The 21,948-nt window shown below is 41.3% G+C and overlaps 1 protein-coding gene across 1 annotated transcript; it reads right to left on the bottom strand.

Moving 5' to 3' along the window:
• Positions 1-14,161: 14,161 nt before the first annotated feature.
• LOC137941565 (eukaryotic translation initiation factor 1A-like) lies at positions 14,162-14,956 on the bottom strand. Its single transcript, XM_068787034.1, has one exon. The coding sequence runs from the start codon at positions 14,815-14,817 to the stop codon at positions 14,380-14,382; it is 438 nt and encodes a 145-aa protein (XP_068643135.1). The 5' UTR covers positions 14,818-14,956; the 3' UTR covers positions 14,162-14,379.
• Between the last annotated feature and the right edge of the window lie 6,992 nt (positions 14,957-21,948).

The following is a 21,948-nucleotide window of genomic DNA, read 5'->3' as shown; positions in this document are numbered from 1 at the left end:
AGAGGAGTCTGGAATGTAGAGTAATGTGGCACATACATCATCAAAAATGGGAATAGCAGAGGCACTAAGGCCTCTGAATTGAGCCAATATTCATGGATATTTTCTCCTTGTTTAGTATTAAACATACTTTGGAGAATATCATATGGATTTTTTAATTTGTTGGAGCTAGAGTACAACTTATAACATGTGTCCTAAATTTGCTTAGCAGTGTCTAGATGAACAACATTGTTGGATACAACAACTTATAACATGTGTCCCAAATTTGCTGAGCGGTGTCTAGATGAACAACATTGTTGGAGACAAGTTATTCCATGTTGTTGATGAGCCAACTAATTACCAAAGTGTCATTTTTAACTACTTAGCATAAGCAACATCTTCTACATCAATGGGTGGCCCAAGTTTGGTTAGGTGACCAAGTAGGTCCCTTATAATAAGAAATTGTCAAACCAATTTGGACCATCTGAATTAATTTGATATTCCTCGCAAGGGTATGGTAGTAATCTTGAGAATATCATTCTTGTTACTCATTTATTCTTCAGCCATAAGAGGCAATTCAAGGGTTATAGTTTACGCAATTATTAAGTAGCCTCAGTAAGCGGCTTGTAGAATCAAGTGACGCCAAGACTAGCTCGGGTATATGCGAGGAGGACCTGAGCTTATCAAGCCTTTTAGGAAAAGAAGGAACCCTCTTAGACAAGTAAACTTGCTAGACAAAAAAAATATATAATCAATTCTCTAGTCTTCCTTTTAGAGAATAACAAAAATCAATCAACAAACATGAAATCAAGGTAACGTGGCATTATGTGTAAGATCATTCCAAAAATATATTTGACTCCAGATTGGAATAAACTAGTCTAGATTCAATACCTCATGAGTTAGGCAATATATGATTGATTGAAAATTAAACAAATCAAGTCTAATCAAGAAGATATTGATTGAATATGAGATCTCAAAAAATAGCAATCTTTCTTCAAATAGATTGCCGCCAACTTGGCTTTCCAAATGACCACTTCCTTAATTCTTTTGTGTTTGCTTCCTTTTATGTAAAATACAATCTTTTATTCTTTATTTCTCTTGAAGATTGAGGCAAGAAAAATCAGCCAACAAGTGGCTTTGAATCAAACAAGGTCTAGCCTCCCCTTTTTTTAAAAAACTTTGCACAACCCTTTGCACAAAAAACAACCTTCTTCTTTTAGCTTTACCTTTCTTTTTTTTTATTCAAAACTGATAACCCTTCACATGAGAGATGAGCATATCGTTGTAATGCTCATATAAGGGTTGAGACCTCAAAAACAATTCTCCAAAAAAACTCACAAAACCGAGTAGAGTTCCAACTCTTCAAACAACTCGATTAATGGAGAAGCTTAGCATAGAAGCTAAGTAATAAGATTTTTTAAATCCAATGGATAAAAAACACTCATAATAGGCTCAAAAACGTTTGCTCTTCATCATAAAATGTTGTTCCTACTAAATAATAACTCTTCATGCAAAAAATCTCAACAAAAACTAATTTCAAGAACTCGCAAACTGACAAAAACAGCCTCTTCTTCCAATCCGAGATGCTTAAATCTCAATACTTTCATATAATGAAGAGAATAAGAAAATCATCTATGAACCATCTTCTAGAGTTAATAAAACCAAGAGCATGAAGTCAAGGGATGGCATGAGACGTAATTATGTATAAGTTGATGTTCTTTCTTTTACTCATGTGTTAGGGTTACAAACTCTCACGTCTATAAATAATAAGTAAAGGGAGAGGGCTCAAGAGGATGGGTGCACACCATACATTGTTTTGATGGCCTACAATGGCTCCTCGGGGCAATTGTAAACCCAAAGGGGGGGGCAACGAAAGGTACCTATCACCTTGTCTGATATCCTTACCTAAGGGATGCCTCCACCCATGGGCGGAGAGTCCTGCTTCGCCATCACATCACAAGCGAGAGTTCCCATGGATACAATACCCAGCTCGGTCTCGGGTTTACAAGCTCTGATGGCCCTAGTTTCTCCTTTTTCTCTTCTCTCTTTGACTAAAATGTGATTTGTCTTCTCTCTTCCTCTCTTTCTTTCTTCTCCTCTTCTTCTTCCATTTTTTCTCTCAAACCATAAACCTTCTAAGCAATCCTAGAATCTAACATTTAACCCTAGAAGATTACCCTGAGTTTGCTCCCCAAAATCTAACACTTAACTTCCCCAAAGTTCATCATTGGTTTGGAGATTTTCTAAGATTTTTCTGTTGTTCATTTTGCCCCATTAAGTTTTTCTCCCCCTTTTGACATCATCAAAATTAATCTACAAGAATAAAATAGTAGGTAAATCATAACATGTATTTGGTTGAAAATTTCAAGGCACAATTAAAAATGATATTATGAAGGGATCTAGCTATTAAATGCATTGACCTTTTGAGCGAAGTATCTTAGAAGGTTTTGAAAAACCCCCCTCCAGGTCCTACCTTTTCAACTTACAACAAGGGAACTAGGGTTGAATGGCTTTATAATAGGCTAGAATTTAGATATATGAATGGTTTGTTTTGATGGAGGAGGATTGATGGAATAATGGAGGATAAGACTCTATGATTGAGGCGGCTGAGCTGAGTCATCTCTATTATTGAGATTGTTTTAAATGTTGTCTCCATAATTGAGATGATCTTGACTTTGTTGTCCATTATCTCCATGATTGAGATGTTAAAGAGACCTTTGATGGGTTTGGTCCCAAAGAATCTTCCTTTGTCTGAGAGCTTTAACTCTTATCCGATTAAGGCGGCTATATTTGGCATCCCATGGTTGTGACTTTATGGAATATGGCCGACCAAAGATACTCTAGGTGCCTTGATTGATATGACAAATAGGCTAGCTGTGGGCCATAGGATAAGATTTTCTCCGTTGTTTTTGGACGGACTTGGCCGACGAATCTGCAATGAATTTGCAATAGATGTATCTATCATAGTCATATCCTAAAACAAATTATTTGCATTTAGATTTCACTTCAAATATACAAAACATCGCAGCAATATATTCGTCATCTTCCAAATGTTGATTATCTGGTAATGACTCATTAGCATTATGATCATGCTCTTCTGTATTTTCTTCTTCTTCTTCTTTTGCAGCAGATGGTTCTGAGATAGACATATTGTCTTCTGGTGGTTGAGAGGATGTGCCTTCATTGCACTGAGTCACCATAGATGATTCAAGTAATTTTTTCATAATATCTTTTTTCGACATATTCGGATAAATACTCCTTAATTGAGTTTTGAAGGTGCCAAACAAATTAGTGGAGTCATAATGGACTGTCAGGATTTTATGCAATCCAAGATTATTCTCATTCTGAAGAATAGCAGACTTTATTTCTGCAACTTTGGTATCAATATTGGGGAAATTTTTCCACCAACGAACATGAAAAGTCCGTAATAATATTGGAAGGCCTTTATTATTAAAGCCTGTAGTGCAGCCCCATCTCCAAATCCATGGTAGAGAAAATACCATAAAGAAGATGAAATATCACCATGATCAAGGAGGCGTTTAAACCCCAGAGCTTTTAGCTCAGGACTAGACTTAGCCCATTTGGTAAAAAGAACCTTAATGGGTTCTGGTAATATATTAAGGGGTGGCCCAAATTTGATCCACCATGCATATACCCAGCTGTGTAGAGGTTGACCTCTTGTAGACATCCTTTTCCCACTGGAAAAACCAGGAATGTCTATGGGAAGAATTTTGGTAATAAAAAGTATTATACCAAGTATCCATATAATCCTAATAATTAAATTCCTTATCATTAGGAAGATTAGCTGCTTTAGCCAAATCAAATTTTTCCCATGTTGAGGGATGCATGAATCTTTGAATTGTACACTTACTGTGCGCTCTCGGGCTATCCCATTTAGCCACATTAGACAGTGTATGATGCACTGCTATGGAATTAAGATGAACCAAAATAGATTCAAATGAATACCATTGTTTTCCTGCACGGATGGGACAGTAAGCTTCTCCAAACCATTTCTATAACATCTCCTAGGAATCCAAGGTACCATCCAAGTCCTCTTTATTGAGGATCAAAATTGTATCCTTTTCAGAAAGAGTAATATACTCTGGTTCTGCTTCTAATGTCTTTATACGACACCTGGGTTTTGCCCTTTTTATCTGAGGAATTTCCTCGATCTTGATTTTTGCGGCCTCGGCATCTGGATTGATTTCCACGTCCTCAGATTGGGAGTGGGTTGCCCCTTCCGAAGTTATACATGATTTGTACCCTAAAGAAATTCACGGGTTAGAAAATCAGGTAAGGAGTTTAATTCTCCTTTGATATGTTCAATATCAAAATCAAAGACGCTTAATTCTGCCCGCCATCTGGCAAATATTTGTTTGGAAGTAAGATTTTTCACATCCTTCTTAAGAATCGATTTTGCAACAGAACAATCAACTCTTAAAAGAAATTTCTGATTTAAAATCATCTTGAAATTTATGAATGCACTTAATTATTGCCAGAATTTCCTGTTTCACTGTGGAATAATTAATCTGTGCATCATGTCAATTACCAGAGGTAAATCTCACAAGTTCTTTTTTACCTGCTGGGTTAACTTGTTTCAAAATGCCACCATAACCTAGATGAGAGGCATCAGTTTCTACAACCTTCGGATAAGAAGGGTTTGTCAGGTTAAGACAAGGGAGTTGTTTAACCTTACTTTTAATGAGTTGGACTACCTGAGTGTGTTTAGGAGTCCACGGCTCAAGATTTTCTGAGTCTTTTGTGCAATATTGCTGAGTCTTGTGCAAGATGGGGATAATAATCAGTAATATAATTGAGATTTCCTAGAAATCTCTAAAGTTGAGTTTTTTCCAATAATTCATCTGGAAATTTGGAAGCAAACTCAATACTTCTAGCAATGGGAACTATTTTTCCCTTATGAATATTGTGACCTAAAAATCTGACAGAGGTCTGAAACAATTTATTGAGGGAGTAAGCTAGGACTTCTCAAGAACAAGAGGGATCACGTGAGAACTTGAAAGAAGCAAGACGGCTTCTAGGAAAAGGAAAGGGAGCGAGAGAGAGAGAGAGAGAGAGGAAGAAAGTTGGGAACCATAGAATGAATTCATCCTGACCTACCCAGGTCACTTCATCTTGAGGCGCTTGATCCCATTGCACGAGGAACTTTGTATGTACTCGGGTATCATGTCTTACTCGATGCGTTTTTTTGTGTAGTCAAAGAAATGGTAGTTGTTTCTGCTCTGATGAAGGGTAGGATGCTGGAAATAGGATGTGCATCACCGGTTTGCCTTTAAGCCGAGAGACATGGAAGATAGAGTAGATGGTGGAGTCTTCTGGTAAGTACAGATGGTATGCCACCTTGCACAATTCGATGGAGGATCTTGAATGGATAGACGAATCATGTGGCATGCTTTGATTTTGTTAGGAGGCCAGTGATTGTTGCCTTAGGGTTGGAGTTTAAGGTAGACCCAGTTATTGACAAAAAATTCCACTTGTGTTACTTGTCATATTGTTTGTTCAATCCTTGTTTAGCCAAAAACAAGTGTTACCTGATGAGCTTTAAGACTTGATTGCAATCTACCAAGGCTTCTTCAAGGGTCGCAATACTTGTGGTGCCATTGATATATGAAGAAATGATGGGAGAGGGCCTACCATAAATAACCTCAAAAGAAAACATCTTCAAAGAAGTGTGATAGGAAGTGTTATAGGAGTACTCTGCCTAAGGAAGGTAAAGACACGGGAAGTAGGTCTTTCTTCAATGAATCCAAGTAACTATGTTTTCAAGCTTCGATTAAGCACTTTGGTTTGGTTGTATGTTTGAGGATGGTAAGTGATATTCATTTATAAAGTGGTGCCCTGCAAGAGAAAAAATTCCATCCAAAAGGAGCTTAGAAAGATGGAGTCCCTATCTGAGACTATAATTTGTGAGATCCCATTCAATTTAGCCACATGAGTAACATATGCTTCGATCACGGTCCTGGCAAAATAAAGATGCTTCAAGCCACAAAAAAATTAGCATACTTGCTTAGTCTATCAACCACAACATGGATCACCATTTTGTCAATGGAGGGAGGTAGGCCTTCGATAAAGTCCATACAGTCATGTTCCCAAAAAAAAATTGGGATGGGCAGGGGTTGCAATAGTTCGGGTAGTTGTGTTGTACTTGATTCTTTGTCAAATATGACAATGGGCCACATAAGTTTTCCCATCAGACTTAAAGCTTGTCCAAAAAAAAGAGCCTTTCACCATTTGGTAAGTTTTGAGGAAGCATTCATGTCAGGCGATAGGAAATTTGTGCATTTTTTCCAAGATTGCTTTGATCAAGGATTTGTTGGATGCGGGTACCACCTATCTGTTATGAAAAAAGAGTAGGGAATTGACTTCCTTGTAGTGGGGGAGTGAGTTTGGGTCCTATCGAACATGATGCAGCAACTCTTTATGTGTTCGAGCCTTTGCCGTGGGGTTTTTTATTTTCCTACAAAAGTTAAGGAAAGGATGAAGCACAGAGAGCCAAAAGAGTAGTCACTGTGGCAGGATAGACTATTGACGGCATTGTTCTTACTTCCTTTTTTATAGGTAATATCAAAGACATACTCCATCAATTTGACCAACCACCTTTGCTGCATGGGAGCAATGATTTGTTGTTGCAACAAAAATTTGAGTGAACAATGATCGGTGTGAATGATAAACCTTCTTCTAATTAGGTAAGGTTGCCAATGCTGAACTACTTGGACCAAAGTAAAGGTCACTTTTTCATATGTGGACCAAGAGAGCATTCCACCCATGAGTGATTGGCTAAAGTAGGCAATCGGTTGCCCTTCCTGCATCAAGAATGCCTAATACTAGTGCTTGAGGCATCACATTTTAATAGTAAAAGGCTTTGAATACTTTGGTAAAGCCACCACTACCTACCACACATTTTCTGCTAAAGGTCCTCAAAAACCTTGGAGGCATCCTTGTTCCATAGAAAAGCAACGTATTTTTTTAAAAAAATAAGGAGGTCAATGGATGAGCAATAATAGAATAGTCTTTGACAAACCTCCTACAATACCAAATTAACAGTAAGATTCCTTTTACCTGTTTGAGGGTGGTGGGTACAAGCCAATCTTGCATGGCTTTAATTTTGTCTATTTTGGCTGACACCCATTCTTGAGAGACCATATGTCCTAAAAAGTGCACTTAGACAATTTAACAGGGAGATGGTGGATCAAAAACATGCACAAGACTTCATGCAGACAATGCAAATGGTCCTCCAGATTCTTATTGTAGATTAAGATATAATGATAAGACATCATTCATCAAACTCTGAAATGAAACTGAGGCATTGGTTAGCCAAAAGGCTGACCAAAAATTTATTATGGCCATCATTAAGGTAGTTTTGTTGATGTCATTATCAAGCTACTCGGGTCTGATGATAACATGAACAAAGGTAAATTTTGTGCTCCCCACAATTCATCAAGTAACTCATCAATAACAAGAATTCATCAAGTAATTCATCAATAACAAGAATTGAGTATGATCATTGACAGTAATGTCATTGAGGGTCCAGTAGTTCACACACTATACATCCTTCTTTTTCACCAATAATAAGGGGGACAAGTAAGGACTATTGCTTGGTCTAATGATACTCTCTTGGAGCATTTCCTGAACCAATTTTTAATTTTTATTTTTTGGACATGTGAGTAATTGAGCCTTGTTGTCACGCGGTTAGATTTGGGCTAGATCCGTCTAGCCAAGCGAAATATCTACCCCGTGCGGCCTAGCTCTTCCGAAGAACTAGTCAGCCTCCTTGAGCCTCGGATCTTCCCACCGATACTTCACACAAGAAGTTGCAAGCCAAAAGGGACAATGAATAGACCAAGATATAGAAGAGAAAAGCCTACTTTGTATTGAAAATACAAGATTACAAAGGGTAGCCAAACACTCTTGAAGGCCAAGGCTAAAAACTCTCTCTATACACCAAAAGAGTAAAGAAGGCTAAGGATTTTTCGACCTCTTTTCCATGGGAGAGGCCTCTCTATTTATAGTCTCTCCCTAGGCCTTTTGAAATCTCTAAAAACGCTCAAAAACCCGTCAGATCCCAAAAATTCGGTTTCTGGCGTCAAGGGGCGCCTTGGTCAGGCTGGCGCCCGCCAGACCAGGGCGCCTGGCGACCTGGTCGCCAGGAAACCCCATTTCGCGCGGGGCGCCTAGCGCCTGGCGCCTCAGGAAACCCCATTTCGCGCGGGGCGCCTGGCGCCTGGCGGAAACCCCATTTCGCCCGCGGGCGCCTGGCGCCTCAGGAAACCCCATTTCGCGCGGGGCGCCTGGCGCCTGGCGGAAACCCCATTTCGCCCGTGGGCGCCTGGCGCCTGGCGCCTGTGCCTTGCCGCGCGCGCGCCTGCGCCTGGCGTCCTGAGGAAACCCCATTTCGCCCTGCCTGGAGTCCTGGTTGTGCGCCAGCAACCCCATTTCGCCCCGCCAGGATTTCTGGTTGCGCCCAACCCCATTTCGCCCCGCCAGAAGTGTCTGCTGGCGTGCTGCCTTGTGTCTGAGCTGGCTGTTGGGGTTGTTGTGCACCTTGTTGCTTGGCCATCCGTTTGCCAAGCTCAAGTGTGTCTTTTTCCGTTGCAGCTGGTTCCGGGCCGGCCATATGCGTGCGCCCCTCTGGGCCGTGCCTTTGCACTTGGCCTTGGCCGCCGCTGCTATTGCCGTGCACTGGACTTGCACAGTCTTTGGCCTTGGTGTTTGGCTACACCATGGCTTCTTTCGCCGTCTCATACTCCCACCGCCATAAGGCAGACGCCCTCGTCTGCATCCCCTGGCGATAGTGGGCCACCTCCTTCTCGGATTGCTAGAACTCGGCAGTGTCTTGCCAAGTTGCCTAACTTTTCGGTTGACCCCGCCGCTTTGCCAAGTATTGCGTCCTCCGGGGCTTGCCCCTTTTGCGCTCCTCTCGGTCTTTATAAGCTCTGTTTGGCCGTCAGTATGAGGATGTAAACTAGTGGAAAAATTTTCAGTATTTTCCAATAGTTTAGTTAACTCGGTCCAGAATTTTCTTGTGAATCTAGGGTTACGATCACCGATGATCGTTGTGGGCACACCCCAGTGCTTCACCACTTGTGCCATGAAAGCTCGAGCAACCTCTTTTGCTGTACAATCACTTGGCACTGTTACGAATGTTCCGTGCTTCGTAACCTGGTCCACCACTACCATGATAGACTCAAGCCCTTCTTTCTTGCTCAAACCAGAAAGGAAGTCCGTTGAAGTAGACTCCCACGGCCGTTTTGGAATGGGCAAAGGCTGTAACAAGCCTTCGGGCTTTCTTTGTTTTATCCTATCTTGTTGATAGATAAAACATGTGTACACAAACTCCTCCACATCGCTTTCCATGTCCAGCCAATAATACTGGCCAGAGAGCAAGGCCAACGTCCATCTTTGGCCTGGTTGTCCTCCCCACAAGGAATCATGGCATTCCCTCAAGCGGTCATGTCGTTGGTAATCGTACTTAGGCACATAAAGTCGACTACCTTTGGTCTTAAACAATCCGTCGTCAAGCCATATTCTTCTCCTCTCACCCATGGTTGCAGCTTGCACAATGCTGAAGGTCTGGGCGTCTTGGTGAAGTCTATTACGAATCCGGTCTAGCAACGAAGTACTAACATGTGTAATTGCTGCTAAGACTCGTAATCGCCAAGTCGCATTTTCCGTTTCTGCGACAAAATGGTCCTGCATGTGCGTAGGCACGCTTTGCACAAAGCACATGTCTCCAGCATCTATGTGTGTGTCGTGCGCCACATCAGGTTCTGCTGCTACCGCACCGCACGTGGTGCGTGTGAAACAAGTGCCGACGCATGTGCTGCGCGTATATCCGTCTCGCGCAGCCGCTACCGCATCGCGCGTGATGCGCGTGAAGGGTCTGCCGCTTGCCGCATCACCCGTTGAGGTCATAGCGCCACATGCACTTCTGCCTCTGTTGCACGCCCAATTTCCGTTTCTGAGCGTGTTCCAGCAGTGTAATCTGGTGATGTGCGCTGTATATGCGCCAATACCCTTGTGCCCTTTTCTCCATCAAAAGGCATAGCAGAATTCATTTTTCTGCTTAAGGTATCTCCAACACCATAGGCTTTCCCCAACTTGTACCTCATCTCAAAGTCAAACTTGGCAAAGAACACTTGCCACCGAGCTTGCTTTGGGCTGAGCTTGCTAGCATGGAAGTATCCGTCGTTGAGCCAGAATGTTTTCGTCTCATACTCCCACCGCCATAATGCAGACGTCCTCGTCTGCGCGCCATCACCATATGCCACCCACTCATGGTTGGCTTGCTGCTTCCGCCAGAAGTTTCTGGAACGCAGCACTGGATATGGCCACTTTCTGCTGTCTCTCCCAGCAGTACAGGAACTGGCACCTCCTTGCTGCCCTTCCCAGCAGTTTCTGGAAATCAGCACCGGATCTGGTGCCTTGCTGCTGCTTATCCCAGCAAACTCTGGAAAACAGCACTGGATCGGGCACCTTGCTGCTGTCTCACCCAGCAGCACAGGAACTGGCACCTCCTTGCTGTCTTTCCCAGCAGTTGCTGGAAAACAGCTCTGGATCGGGCACCTTGCTGCTGTCTCACCCAGCAGCACAGGAACTGGCACCTCCTTGCTGTCTTTCCCAGCAGTTTCTGGAAAACAGCACTGGATCGGGCGCCTTGCTGCTGTCTCACCCAGCAGCACCGGAACTGGCACCTCCTTGCTGTCTTTCCCAGCAGTTTCTGGAAAACAGCACTGGATCGGGCGCCTTGCTACTGTCTCACCCAACAGCACCGGAACTGGCACCTCCTTGCTGTCTTTCCCAGCAATTTCTGGAAAACAGCACTGGATTGGCGCCTCCCTGCTGTCTCTACCAGCAGAACCGGAACTGGCGCCTCCTTGCTGCCTTTCCCAGCAGTTTCTGGAAATCAGCACAAGATCGGGCGCTTTGCTGCTGTCTCTCCCAGCAGCACAGGAATTGGCACCTCCTTGCTGTCTTTCCCAGTAGTTGCTGGAAATCAGCACTAGATCGGGCGCCTTGCTGCTGTCTCTCCCAGCAGCACAGGAATTGGCACCTCCTTGCTGCCTTTCCCAGCAGTTGCTGGAAACCAGCAATGGATCGGGCGCCTTTCTGCTGTCACTCCCAGCAGAACCGGTCTTGGCACCTCCTTGCGAACCTTCTCCATTCGCAAGAGCTCTCTCCCATAGGGTGAGTCTTGCTCCCACTCCTTTTTCTATGGTCTTAACATCTCCGTCCACTCTCTGGATTTCAGTTCGCATCACTGCCATGGCACTATCTATGTTGTCCAAAAACTTTTGGGAAAAGTTAGGGACAGGGTGTAGGCCATGCACAATGTCACGTACGAACTCCTCCAGTCTTGAAAGCTGATTTTTCAAGCTAACAAGCCTGGACTTGAAATCACCCAAACGTAAATCATTTTCAGAGAGTGTTTCCATACCTCTTGCTACAACTTCTCCACTTGTGGAAGTCATGGATGGAATGCTGCTCTGATACCAGTTGTCACGCGGTTAGATTTGGGCTAGGTCCGTCTAGCCAAGCGAAATATCTACCCCGTGCGGCCTAGCTCTTCCGAAGAACTAGTCAGCCTCCTTGAGCCTCGGATCTTCCCACCGATACTTCACACAAGAAGTTGCAAGCCAAAAGGGACAATGAATAGACCAAGATATAGAAGAGAAAAGCCTACTTTGTATTGAGAATACAAGATTACAAAGGGTGGCCAAACACTCTTGAAGGCCAAGGCTAAAAACTCTCTCTATACACCAAAAGAGTAAAGAAGGCTAAGGATTTTTCGACCTCTTTTCCATGGGAGAGGCCTCTCTATTTATAGTCTCTCCCTAGGCCTTTTGAAATCTCTAAAAACGCTCAAAAACCCGTCAGATCCCAAAAATTCGGTTTCTGGCGTCAAGGGGCGCCTTGGTCAGGCTGGCGCCCGCCAGACCAGGGCGCCTGGCGACCTGGTCGCCAGGAAACCCCATTTCGCGCGGGGCGCCTAGCGCCTGGCGCCTCAGGAAACCCCATTTCGCGCGGGGCGCCTGGCGCCTGGCGGAAACCCCATTTCGCCCGCGGGCGCCTGGCGCCTCAGGAAACCCCATTTCGCGCGGGGCGCCTGGCGCCTGGCGGAAACCCCATTTCGCCCGTGGGCGCCTGGCGCCTGGCGCCTGTGCCTTGCCGCGCGCGCGCCTGCGCCTGGCGTCCTGAGGAAACCCCATTTCGCCCTGCCTGGAGTCCTGGTTGTGCGCCAGCAACCCCATTTCGCCCCGCCAGGATTTCTGGTTGCGCCCAACCCCATTTCGCCCCGCCAGAAGTGTCTGCTGGCGTGCTGCCTTGTGTCTGAGCTGGCTGTTGGGGTTGTTGTGCACCTTGTTGCTTGGCCATCCGTTTGCCAAGCTCAAGTGTGTCTTTTTCCGTTGCAGCTGGTTCCGGGCCGGCCATATGCGTGCGCCCCTCTGGGCCGTGCCTTTGCACTTGGCCTTGGCCGCCGCTGCTATTGCCGTGCACTGGACTTGCACAGTCTTTGGCCTTGGTGTTTGGCTACACCATGGCTTCTTTCGCCGATGATAACATGAACAAAGGTAAATTTTGTGCTCCCCACAATTCATCAAGTAACTCATCAATAACAAGAATTCATCAAGTAATTCATCAATAACAAGAATTGAGTATGATCATTGACAGTAATGTCATTGAGGGTCCAGTAGTTCACACACTATACATCCTTCTTTTTCACCAATAATAAGGGGGACAAGTAAGGACTATTGCTTGGTCTAATGATACTCTCTTGGAGCATTTCCTGAACCAATTTTTAATTTTTATTTTTTGGACATGTGAGTAATTGAGCCTTGTGCTGGTAGAGGAGGCACTAGTCTGGATCAAAATCCAATGGTCATGAAGTCGCCTTGGTGGTAGGCCCTTCGGTTATGTAAAAACATCATGAATGGTAGTTAATAGATGTTGTGATGGAGCGGGTAGACCATTATCCCCTTGTATGGCCGTTTCGCAAATCATCTAGAAGAGCATGGCCTGATCTTTTGAGGGTGTCACCTTATACAAAAATTCCAACCTTAAGGGTTGAGGCCCGCCATTTGGTTCGAGTGTCCTTGATAGAAAACTCTATAGTCAAATTTTTGAAATCTTAGATAACCTCATCCAAAGTGTGTAACTGCTGCACACATGACACCATATCTACTCCTTTTATTGAAAGAACAAGGAAGTCAACATGAATGAAGGATCCTTGGACCATGATAGATATGTCCACCACCTTGGAGGAACATTATATCTTAGTGTCGCCACCCACCATAACTGAAAAGACCAAAACTTGGTATAGGGGAAGTCCAAGATTTTTGGAAATTTTATCACACTTAAAATTATGAGGGCTTCCACTATCAACCAAGATGCATACCTTATGATCCTTGACTTGTCCATCAACTTGCATAGTTCGAGGTGGTGAAACTCCTAAGAGAGCATGGAAGGACACTTTGGAGTTTGTTACTTGCTCCTCTAGTATTTGAGAACTTGGGTCTTCCTCATCTTCCTCAAGCAAGTACATTTGAAACCTTTTGCACTTTTTTTCGCCACAATTAAAACATAGCACTTTGCTTCATTGTTTATCTATTTCTTCAAGAGTAAGCTTCTTGAAAGACCATCTTATTGTGCCTTCCCCCAAAAAAGTGGTTTTTGTGGGAACATAATTGTTGAAAGATTGCATACAGTGAAAAAGAGGTCTCCTTGGTCAAGACCGTAGGAGGGACAACTTTTCTTCTGGAATACGAGCTTGATAAATTGCTTCAATAAGGGTTCAAGGATGAAGTACCTATATCTCGGCTACAATTTCAGGTTCAATCTTCCAATACAGCAAACTACCTAGATGTGTTCCAAAAAATGGATGTGATTCACTAAACATTCCATTCTCTCTTAGGAGTTTCCCAACCTCGGACCATTTGGTAATCTTTTACCGAACTGGTTTGCTTGAATTTGGCAAGAAGAGAATCAAAGTCTTGATATTGAGTAGGCCTACATCGTGTGCAAAGAGCTTGCACAAAGGCTTGCCAAGTTATGAGAAGGCTACTTTTGTTGTGTCATTGTCTTGCATCTCTTTTGTTGGAATATATGATGTAATTACAGAATGAAACTGATTCTGAAATGCATGATATAAACCGGTAAAATCAATAAAACATAAAGTCATATACTGTTCCAATCCAAATTGGATATTTCTTACTTGTATCCCCTGATGAGTACAAATACTACACCAAATCAATACATAATCTGCAAGAAAAAAGCATGAGTTTGATGAATTCATGGTTATATCATGATCAAATCCAAGCCTCTCAAAGATAACACACATCTTCTTTCCGAGATAGTCAAAATCAAAAGAGAGAAATTAAAATCAAACCCCTAGATTTTGTCAATATCCTCGTCCTCAAACTCAATATAATCGTCACCGGCCCCGTCGTCCTCCTCGTCGAGCCCACCTGCAATACCTTCGTTGAGCCTCGTGCTCTCCGGCAGCTCTCCGTAGGCCTTGAGCAACCTCGCCTCGTCCGGCATGTACTTCAAAATAACATCGGCTTTATCGTCCTGGTAATCCCGGAGACCGACGAGAATGATATCCCCGGCAGCGATCCAGACCTTCTTGTGCATCTTCCCACGGATGTGGGAGAGGCGCTTGACACCGTCGATGCACATCGACTCGCACCGTCCGTTGCCGAGCATCCGGAGGACCTGGGCGTACTCTTGCCCGTCTTCTTTGAAGACTAGCTCTCTCTTATCGTCGTCGGCCTCGTTCTTTCCCCTCTTGCGGTTCTTACCTCCCTTTCCCTTATTCTTCGGCATGGCAAAAGAAGATAAGAACCCTGACCCTGGGTCTTTCTCTTTCCTGCGCTGTTTCTGATCGCTGAGGTAGAAAAATGAAAACCCTAACCCTGTCGAATCGCTGCGCCTGTGGAGAGGTTGATCAGATGCCCTAAAGCAAACGACTTGGGATTAGCGTTGGGGGAAATACGTTTGGGGGAAATACGTAGGGATGCACAGCCTCGCCAATTGCGGATGCAATCTCGTGAGATAAAATTACGTGAGAATCATATGAGAAACAAGCAACTTGTAGCTTACATGTCCGGACTTGTAAGGTCAGTCGATGGACGGGGAGGCTCGCCTAAAGAGACACCGTGAGTCTGACCTTCATCCAACCCATCCTAACCTGAATTCTGAGTTCACTCGCGAGTCAGAATACCAAAATTAAAATATGTTGTCTTCATGAAGTAAATATTATTATTTTATTAGTGGTGAAGGGTATGAATGGGTATGAATGGTTACATAACAGGTAAAGTGTATCTTGTTACCCATTCCATTTATATTACACAATATTCCTTTACCGGTTTCACGTGAAACAAATAATCTATTCCATTATCCATTTGGTTACCAATTTACTCATGGATAATCAGGTAAATGGAAAAATAAATGCATAATTAAACAATTTCTTATTAATAAATATGAATGCATATTATGATGAGAGAGAAAAGGGCATTTCCAGCTCTTTTTAGGTCCAGTGACGAACAAACCTAGAGGGGGATGAATAGGATCATTAATTTTGTGGATAATATTTAACTCCTTTGTAGTGTTTCTCTTAATCTTGGGTGTGTTTATAATATTAAACGCAACTTGATGTGAAAAATTAATTTCAAAATCAAAGAAGACCACACAAACATTAACAATGTTTCTTATTTTTAATCCACTTCCAAGGACCTTTCACCTTGGAGTTAACAATTCACTTAGCTTGAGTGTCAAATGGCACTTAGAACAAATTTTCTTTAAAGCCAATTACAATGTTACCCACATTGGAGTTTACTCCTCTCAAGTGACATTAATAATCATCTACAAGATCTCAACCTCACTTAGGAATATAATAGCAAACAAGGTCGTTCAACAAAGATACACAAAGGGGATTTTTCAATAGCTAACTAAGCAATCTTACCAAGACCCAAACAAGGATTGTGACAATAACTCACTAGGTACATTAGACCTAGACCTAAAATGATATTTTCAACATCACTTTCCTACAGAAGGACTTATCTCTCATCTACAACAACAACACAACTATGAAGCATTTTCCTTAGGCATACAACAACTAACTAAGTAGTAGTTTAGACCCACAAAAGGATTTTACAACAACTTTTCCACAAGCTCATGGGCTACTCTCAAACAACTTTAGATGAAGATAGTCTTGCCTTCCCAAGGCTTCATCTAACTTGAAAAGGTTATTAGCTTAGGCTTTTGTTAAATTGTGAAACCTAATTAACACCTTACACTCTAGGGGTTCGGGGGAGGAGCCCCCGGTTGGTCCATGATATATTGACTACTATGTCATTAAGGGTAGTGTGGGGATTTTACAGTTGTAATCCGATTGCCCTAATTTTAAAATCTCCCTTATTTCATTTTTTTCTCTTGAATATTTTTTTCCAAATTGGACAAGTTGTGTTAAAAAGTAATTGTATTATATGAGAAATATATTTTTGGAAAGTTTTCATTATTACGTTATATCTCAAGATTTTCTTATTGTAGTTTTTTAAAATTTCCAAAATAATCATTTTCATAAAGGAATTATTTTTTTATCTCCACTGAGTTAAACTCGATCACTTTTTATCCATCTATTGGTCAAAAAGTGCCTCCTTTTTACTTGGAAGTATGAAGGGCTGCATTGGACACCTCCTTCCGTTTGAAGTATGAGAGTAATTATTTTTTTTATTCATACCCTTAATTCCTTAAAGTACTTTCTTCAATTTGTGTCTTTTAAAATCACTTCAGAGTAATGTATATAGAACCACTACCTGCAAACATCAGGAGCGTGCACAACAACCCACTTAATTCATTTTTTTCCATGTGGTATACCCATGAAGTGTTTTCAACTACCCTAAAAAAGTGAGTAGACTTTTTTCATTGCCCTAAAATGTGCAAGACTGCTTTTAATTGAGTGGTCATTTCAAATTGAAGTTGGAGGTTTCTCATTAGGCTAGGGGTGATTTTTCTTTTCTCACCATTATTTTGTGTAAGTTAAATCTCTTGGTAAAGAACAAAGAGATCCCCAGCTTGAAGGAGAGAATTTGAAGTAGAAGGAAAAGAAAGAGGTAACCAACAATGAAAAATTCCATGTGTCATGGTAATCAAATCTTATGTGACTATAATATCTACGAGGGGGGGGGGGGGGGGGGGGGGGGGGGGGGGGGGTTTGGTGGAGAGGGGGGAGAGGAGGGGTACCCCCCACGATATATTGACTTCTGTTTCATTAAGACAGTTTGGGATTTCACACTTATAATCCGGTTGCCCTAATTTTCTCTTTATATTTAGGGGAGCAGTTGTTAGGGTTTTATCACTCGGAGTATTATCGTCGAAGCAGCATCATCTATTACGGTCGAAGAGGTTAGAGAAACGATTTCTCTTGTGAACTATTTCATCTTTATAGTGGATTATTGCATCGACAAAAGACAGGACATAGTCTCACCTTGAGGTGAACCTGTATAAATCTTGTTGTATTTTCGTGCTTGTTTTTTTTCTTCTTTCACTATTATTATTATTTCTCTCGTTAGTTTGGAATTAAGGTGTCTAATTCCTAATAGATTCCTTAAAAAGCGAAATTGCAAGCACTAGGTTGAGGGGGAGAGTTAAAAGACACTCGAATGTGTAGAGTGGCATCATGGTAAATAGGATAACTCTTTAATAAGAAGTGGCATGACTTTATAATATACAATCTTTTTTTCTCTCAAGAGGTGTAACCCGAAGGGAATTATTGACATTGTAAAAATCTTTCTACTGTTAGAGTGGTTTCGTCCACTCTTGTAGGCGGTAGCTTTTCGTACCTAACAGATCGGTCTTTTGGGTGTATTGGCTAGCTGTTGTCATGGTATCAGAGCTGGGCACACCATGTCCCGTGTTCGAATCCTGTGAGAGGCGGTAAAGAATGGGTGGGGTGGGTGTCAGAGTGGTTCCGTCCACTCTTGTAGGGGGTAGCTTTCCACATTTAACAGATCGGTCTTTTGGGTTGTATTGAGTAGGCGTCTGACTCAGAACTCCGAAGTTAAGCGCGTTTGGACAAGAGTAGTACTAGGATGGGTGACCTCCTGGGAAGTCCTATTGGCTAGGCGTTTGACATCTACAACTATAAATACAACCCGATGGGCATAGAAAGAGCATCAAGCTCTAGTCTCTTGAGCCCAATTCCCCTCTTGGAATTCATCACATCTCTCTCTCCTCTCCACGTGCTCTTCTCTCTTGTTTTCGTCTCCTTCTTCTCTTCTCTCCTTCCCTTGATATCTCTTGTATTTATATGAAAGCCTTAGATATCATTAGTCCTTAAATGATCGGATTTCAAAATCTAAGGTCGATGTAAATTGGATTGGTTTTTAAAATGTGGGCAATCATAAAACACCTCAACTTGAAATTGCTTTCACAATAAAAGCACATTGGTCAAGGATACAAAAGCTTTTAAAGTATTGACACTATGATGCTTGGATTTTGAAAACTAACCCCCAAATAGTAGTATATTGAACAACCCCTTCAAATGCCCTAGACAAATCCAAATCAATCTAAACACCATTTTAAATTTGCTTGCTAAGACAAATACTATGACTTCAAAGTAATGTGGCTAAGTCTTGCAAGAATCATGCTAAGCAAATAGGATTTCAAAGTAGTAGCAAAAGAAGTACTTAGCTCTTTAAAAGGTGGTTTTTAAAAGCGTAAATCTAATCTACCAATTTGGTTTCAAAGTATGAGAGTACTTAAGAGCGGCTGTTTTTGCTTGAAGGGTCAAGAGAAATAAATCTTGGGCCGAAATTGACTTAAGTAGCCGAGTTTTCAACATTCAAAATTTGAATCGTTGAACTCAAAAAGGGACTTTGTATTCTTTTCAAATCCTAAGTAAGTCTCAAGAAAAAATCATGAAAAATACTTAACATTTTCATAATGAGTTGCTACTCACATTGATAGATCATTTGCAAATTTTGGAGACCTATCTTGGCCAAATCGAAGCCTTCAATCTAGTTCTACAACTCAACTAGAATGGTTGTCTAGACAACTCTAGATTGGTTGGTTGATTTTTAATAAATACATCTTTCTTCTTCTCTAGGTGTTCAGTCTGATTTGAACTGGTCATCTAGGCAACAACTTCGAACAGAATGTTTTCTTCTTTTATTGCCTAGTCATTCTTTGTTCAGGTGATCAACCTTGTGCACTAACTCTTTTTCTTCAAGCTTTCGTACACCTTGCTCATCTAATTGGCTAGGTGTACAACATCAATCCATTACCTTTCTTTCTCATATCATCCGATCAAGTGATGATTGGTCAGTTGTTCTTCCATTATTACTTAAATTACTGCTTGTGGCTTTTACACGAGTCATACAAGCATCAATGGCTTGTGTAGACAACCTTCTTCTCATGATTTGGTTTTCTTGCTTCCATGCCTTTTCTTGAACTTCGCATTTTCTTTCCTTTTCAAACTTTGCCTTTCTTTGTTGGGTGTGATAGAACCCTCTTAGGGAGATCCTATCTTCTTCAACCAAGTGTACAGGAAGAGTGAAAGAGGGAGATTACGTGGTTGAAAAAAATTAGGTGAAGGTAATTAGAGGAAATAAAGATGTAAGAAAAGGGAAGAAAAGTAGAAAAGAGTTTAAGAGATAGAGTATATATGAGAAGAAAGTTGGGCCATGAATGAGAAGAGACAAGGAAGGGAATTTAGTTTTAGGGGATGAATAGGGCGAGAGGAAAGAGAAGACCAAAGGAGAGAGGGGGAGAACGAGTAGAAAGAAGATAGGAACAAAAACTAAAGCGTTAAGCATTAGGTTTTTTTACACTAGTCAAGCTTCTGTATTAATTTCTACATTACATCAAATAAAAAACTTCTAGTTTAACTATGACTAACTCTAGACATTACATCAAATAGGAATCTAGAGATTACATCAAATAGAATACTAGGACTTCTGAAAACAAACTCTTATTGGCCAAGGTGGCTTCTCAAGAGGGGGTGAATTGAGGATTTAAATTAAAAATTAAGTACTTGGAGTGGTAAAATAAAATATGGCAAATATTAACAAGCACACCCCACAATGAGACATTTTTTTTATTCACAATGTTCCTCCTAATGGTAATCACTGCCCAAGAACCCTTGCTTGGGAAAATGCCATTGATAAGCTATATTGGCTGAAATAATATGCAAAAGATATTTCAACTCTCTTTTAGCCAAGTGTAATGTCCAATTACACAAAACAAATCTCTCCCAAGAGACTTTGTACAACTACATTCTAAATCTAGTAAGTTCTTCGCTTCAAGATTGAGGATCTAGAATACCTTTAATACAAGAAAGTGAAAATACACAAAATAAAAGAAAAACTTATATAGTTCTTAAAGGAGAGAGAACCTTCTCCTAGAGAAATCTAAGCTTCCAATTTTTTAGTACAAGAGAGAATGTAGAGGAGCTTGATTCAAAGTAGGAATGCCAAGTGATTTGAGAGAAGATAAAGAATTTTGATGGAAATCACCCTTTTTCCTCTCTAAGAGGGTATATTTAGAATTTTCAAGTGCAAAAGACTTTCAAAATGCTCACCTATTGCTTTTAGAGGCTTTTCTATAAGTACAGAGCATCCTTTAATATTTTTTGGATAATCAGGTACAAAATAGACATTGTTCATATTCATTCCATGGGAAAAATTACCCAAATCATTAATTGAGGAAGGATTTGTATTCCATATATATCCTTCTATGGTAGTTGAAATAAATAGAAAAAATGGATAAAATTGTCGCCTACAATTATGGCTATGGTAACAAGAAAAACCAATTTCAATGTAGAACATAAATATGGAGTAAGGTCTTATCCAATATTTCTAAGAGATCCTTTCTTATGTTGCCCATGCTGCCTTATCTTACGAAAAAAAAGAAAAAAAACTACTAGAATTTGTAAACAAGATATTACCCTTATTTAGGATTTAATTAAGACTAGTACATACCTTAAACACATGTTAAGATCCTTCACCCTATCAAGTAAGAACTTTTTTTTTTTTGTAATAAAGACATATTTTTACTTCGGAATTGCCAAATAACATAATTTATTACACTAATTAACATACTTTATTGATCATAATGGGCATACGTGAAGTGGCTTAAGTAGTTACATGGTAAAAATATGAAAAATTAAGTCCAACCGGTCTCAGTTCCCTATTTGGTTCTAAAACATGTAAAATTAGGGGAAGGGAAAACTTGGTGGGCTATGTTGGTTTATACAATTCAGTCGACAAACAACAAAAACTTATTCACGTCAAATCGATCTTCTCTCCCCTTCTCCAATTTTTGGACACAAGATTGTGGGAAGCCCGATGAGGGAGGGTAGGAGACACTACCCTCCTGTTAAAACTTATCCACGTCAAATCGGTCTTCTCTCCCCTTCTCCAATTTTTGGACACAAGATGGTCGGAAGCCTGATGGAGGGTAGGAGACACTACCCTCCTATTGTGTGTGGAGAAGGTTGGTCCATGCCTTCAACAAAAAGTAGGAGGAGAGGCGTAACACAATTTCTCTCTATACAAACTAAGAGTTTGTTTGGAACCCATAGAAAAAAAAAAAAGAATTTGACCATTATTATTCATAAAAATAGTTAATAATAAGAAGAATTAGATTATTAATTTCATTTGATTAACTATTTTTTAGAATAATAATAATAAAATTTTTATTATTTTTTTCTTTTCCATGGGATTCCAAACAAACCCTAAGAGGGTCAATAAGAGAAGAATAGCCCGAAGAGTGAAAGATACACTACCACTATATTTTAGAAAATGCAACAAAGAGGGGAGGGGGAGTCGAAGCCCAACTCATCATCCCCCATTCTTCTAGCAATAGGGGAGGGCAGGTGGCCTTCTCCGGGCAGCTGAGGGTGAAGGCAGACACTTCTCCCCTCCCCCTTCCGAACAAGGAACATTCTCTCCTACA

The sequence above is a fragment of the Aristolochia californica genome, unplaced genomic scaffold (assembly GCF_029961685.1).
Source record: "Aristolochia californica isolate CCGP_79_NKW_82.1479 unplaced genomic scaffold, dmAriCali1.0.hap1 SCAF_10, whole genome shotgun sequence".
Classification (NCBI taxonomy): Eukaryota; Viridiplantae; Streptophyta; class Magnoliopsida; order Piperales; family Aristolochiaceae; genus Aristolochia; species Aristolochia californica.
This window is presented reverse-complemented; position numbering and strand designations above follow the sequence as displayed.

Coding starts and splice junctions, on each gene's coding strand:
- LOC137941565 (XM_068787034.1), bottom strand. CDS start 14,817: ATGCCGAAGAATAAGGGAAAGGGAGGTAAGAACCGCAAGAGGGGAAAG.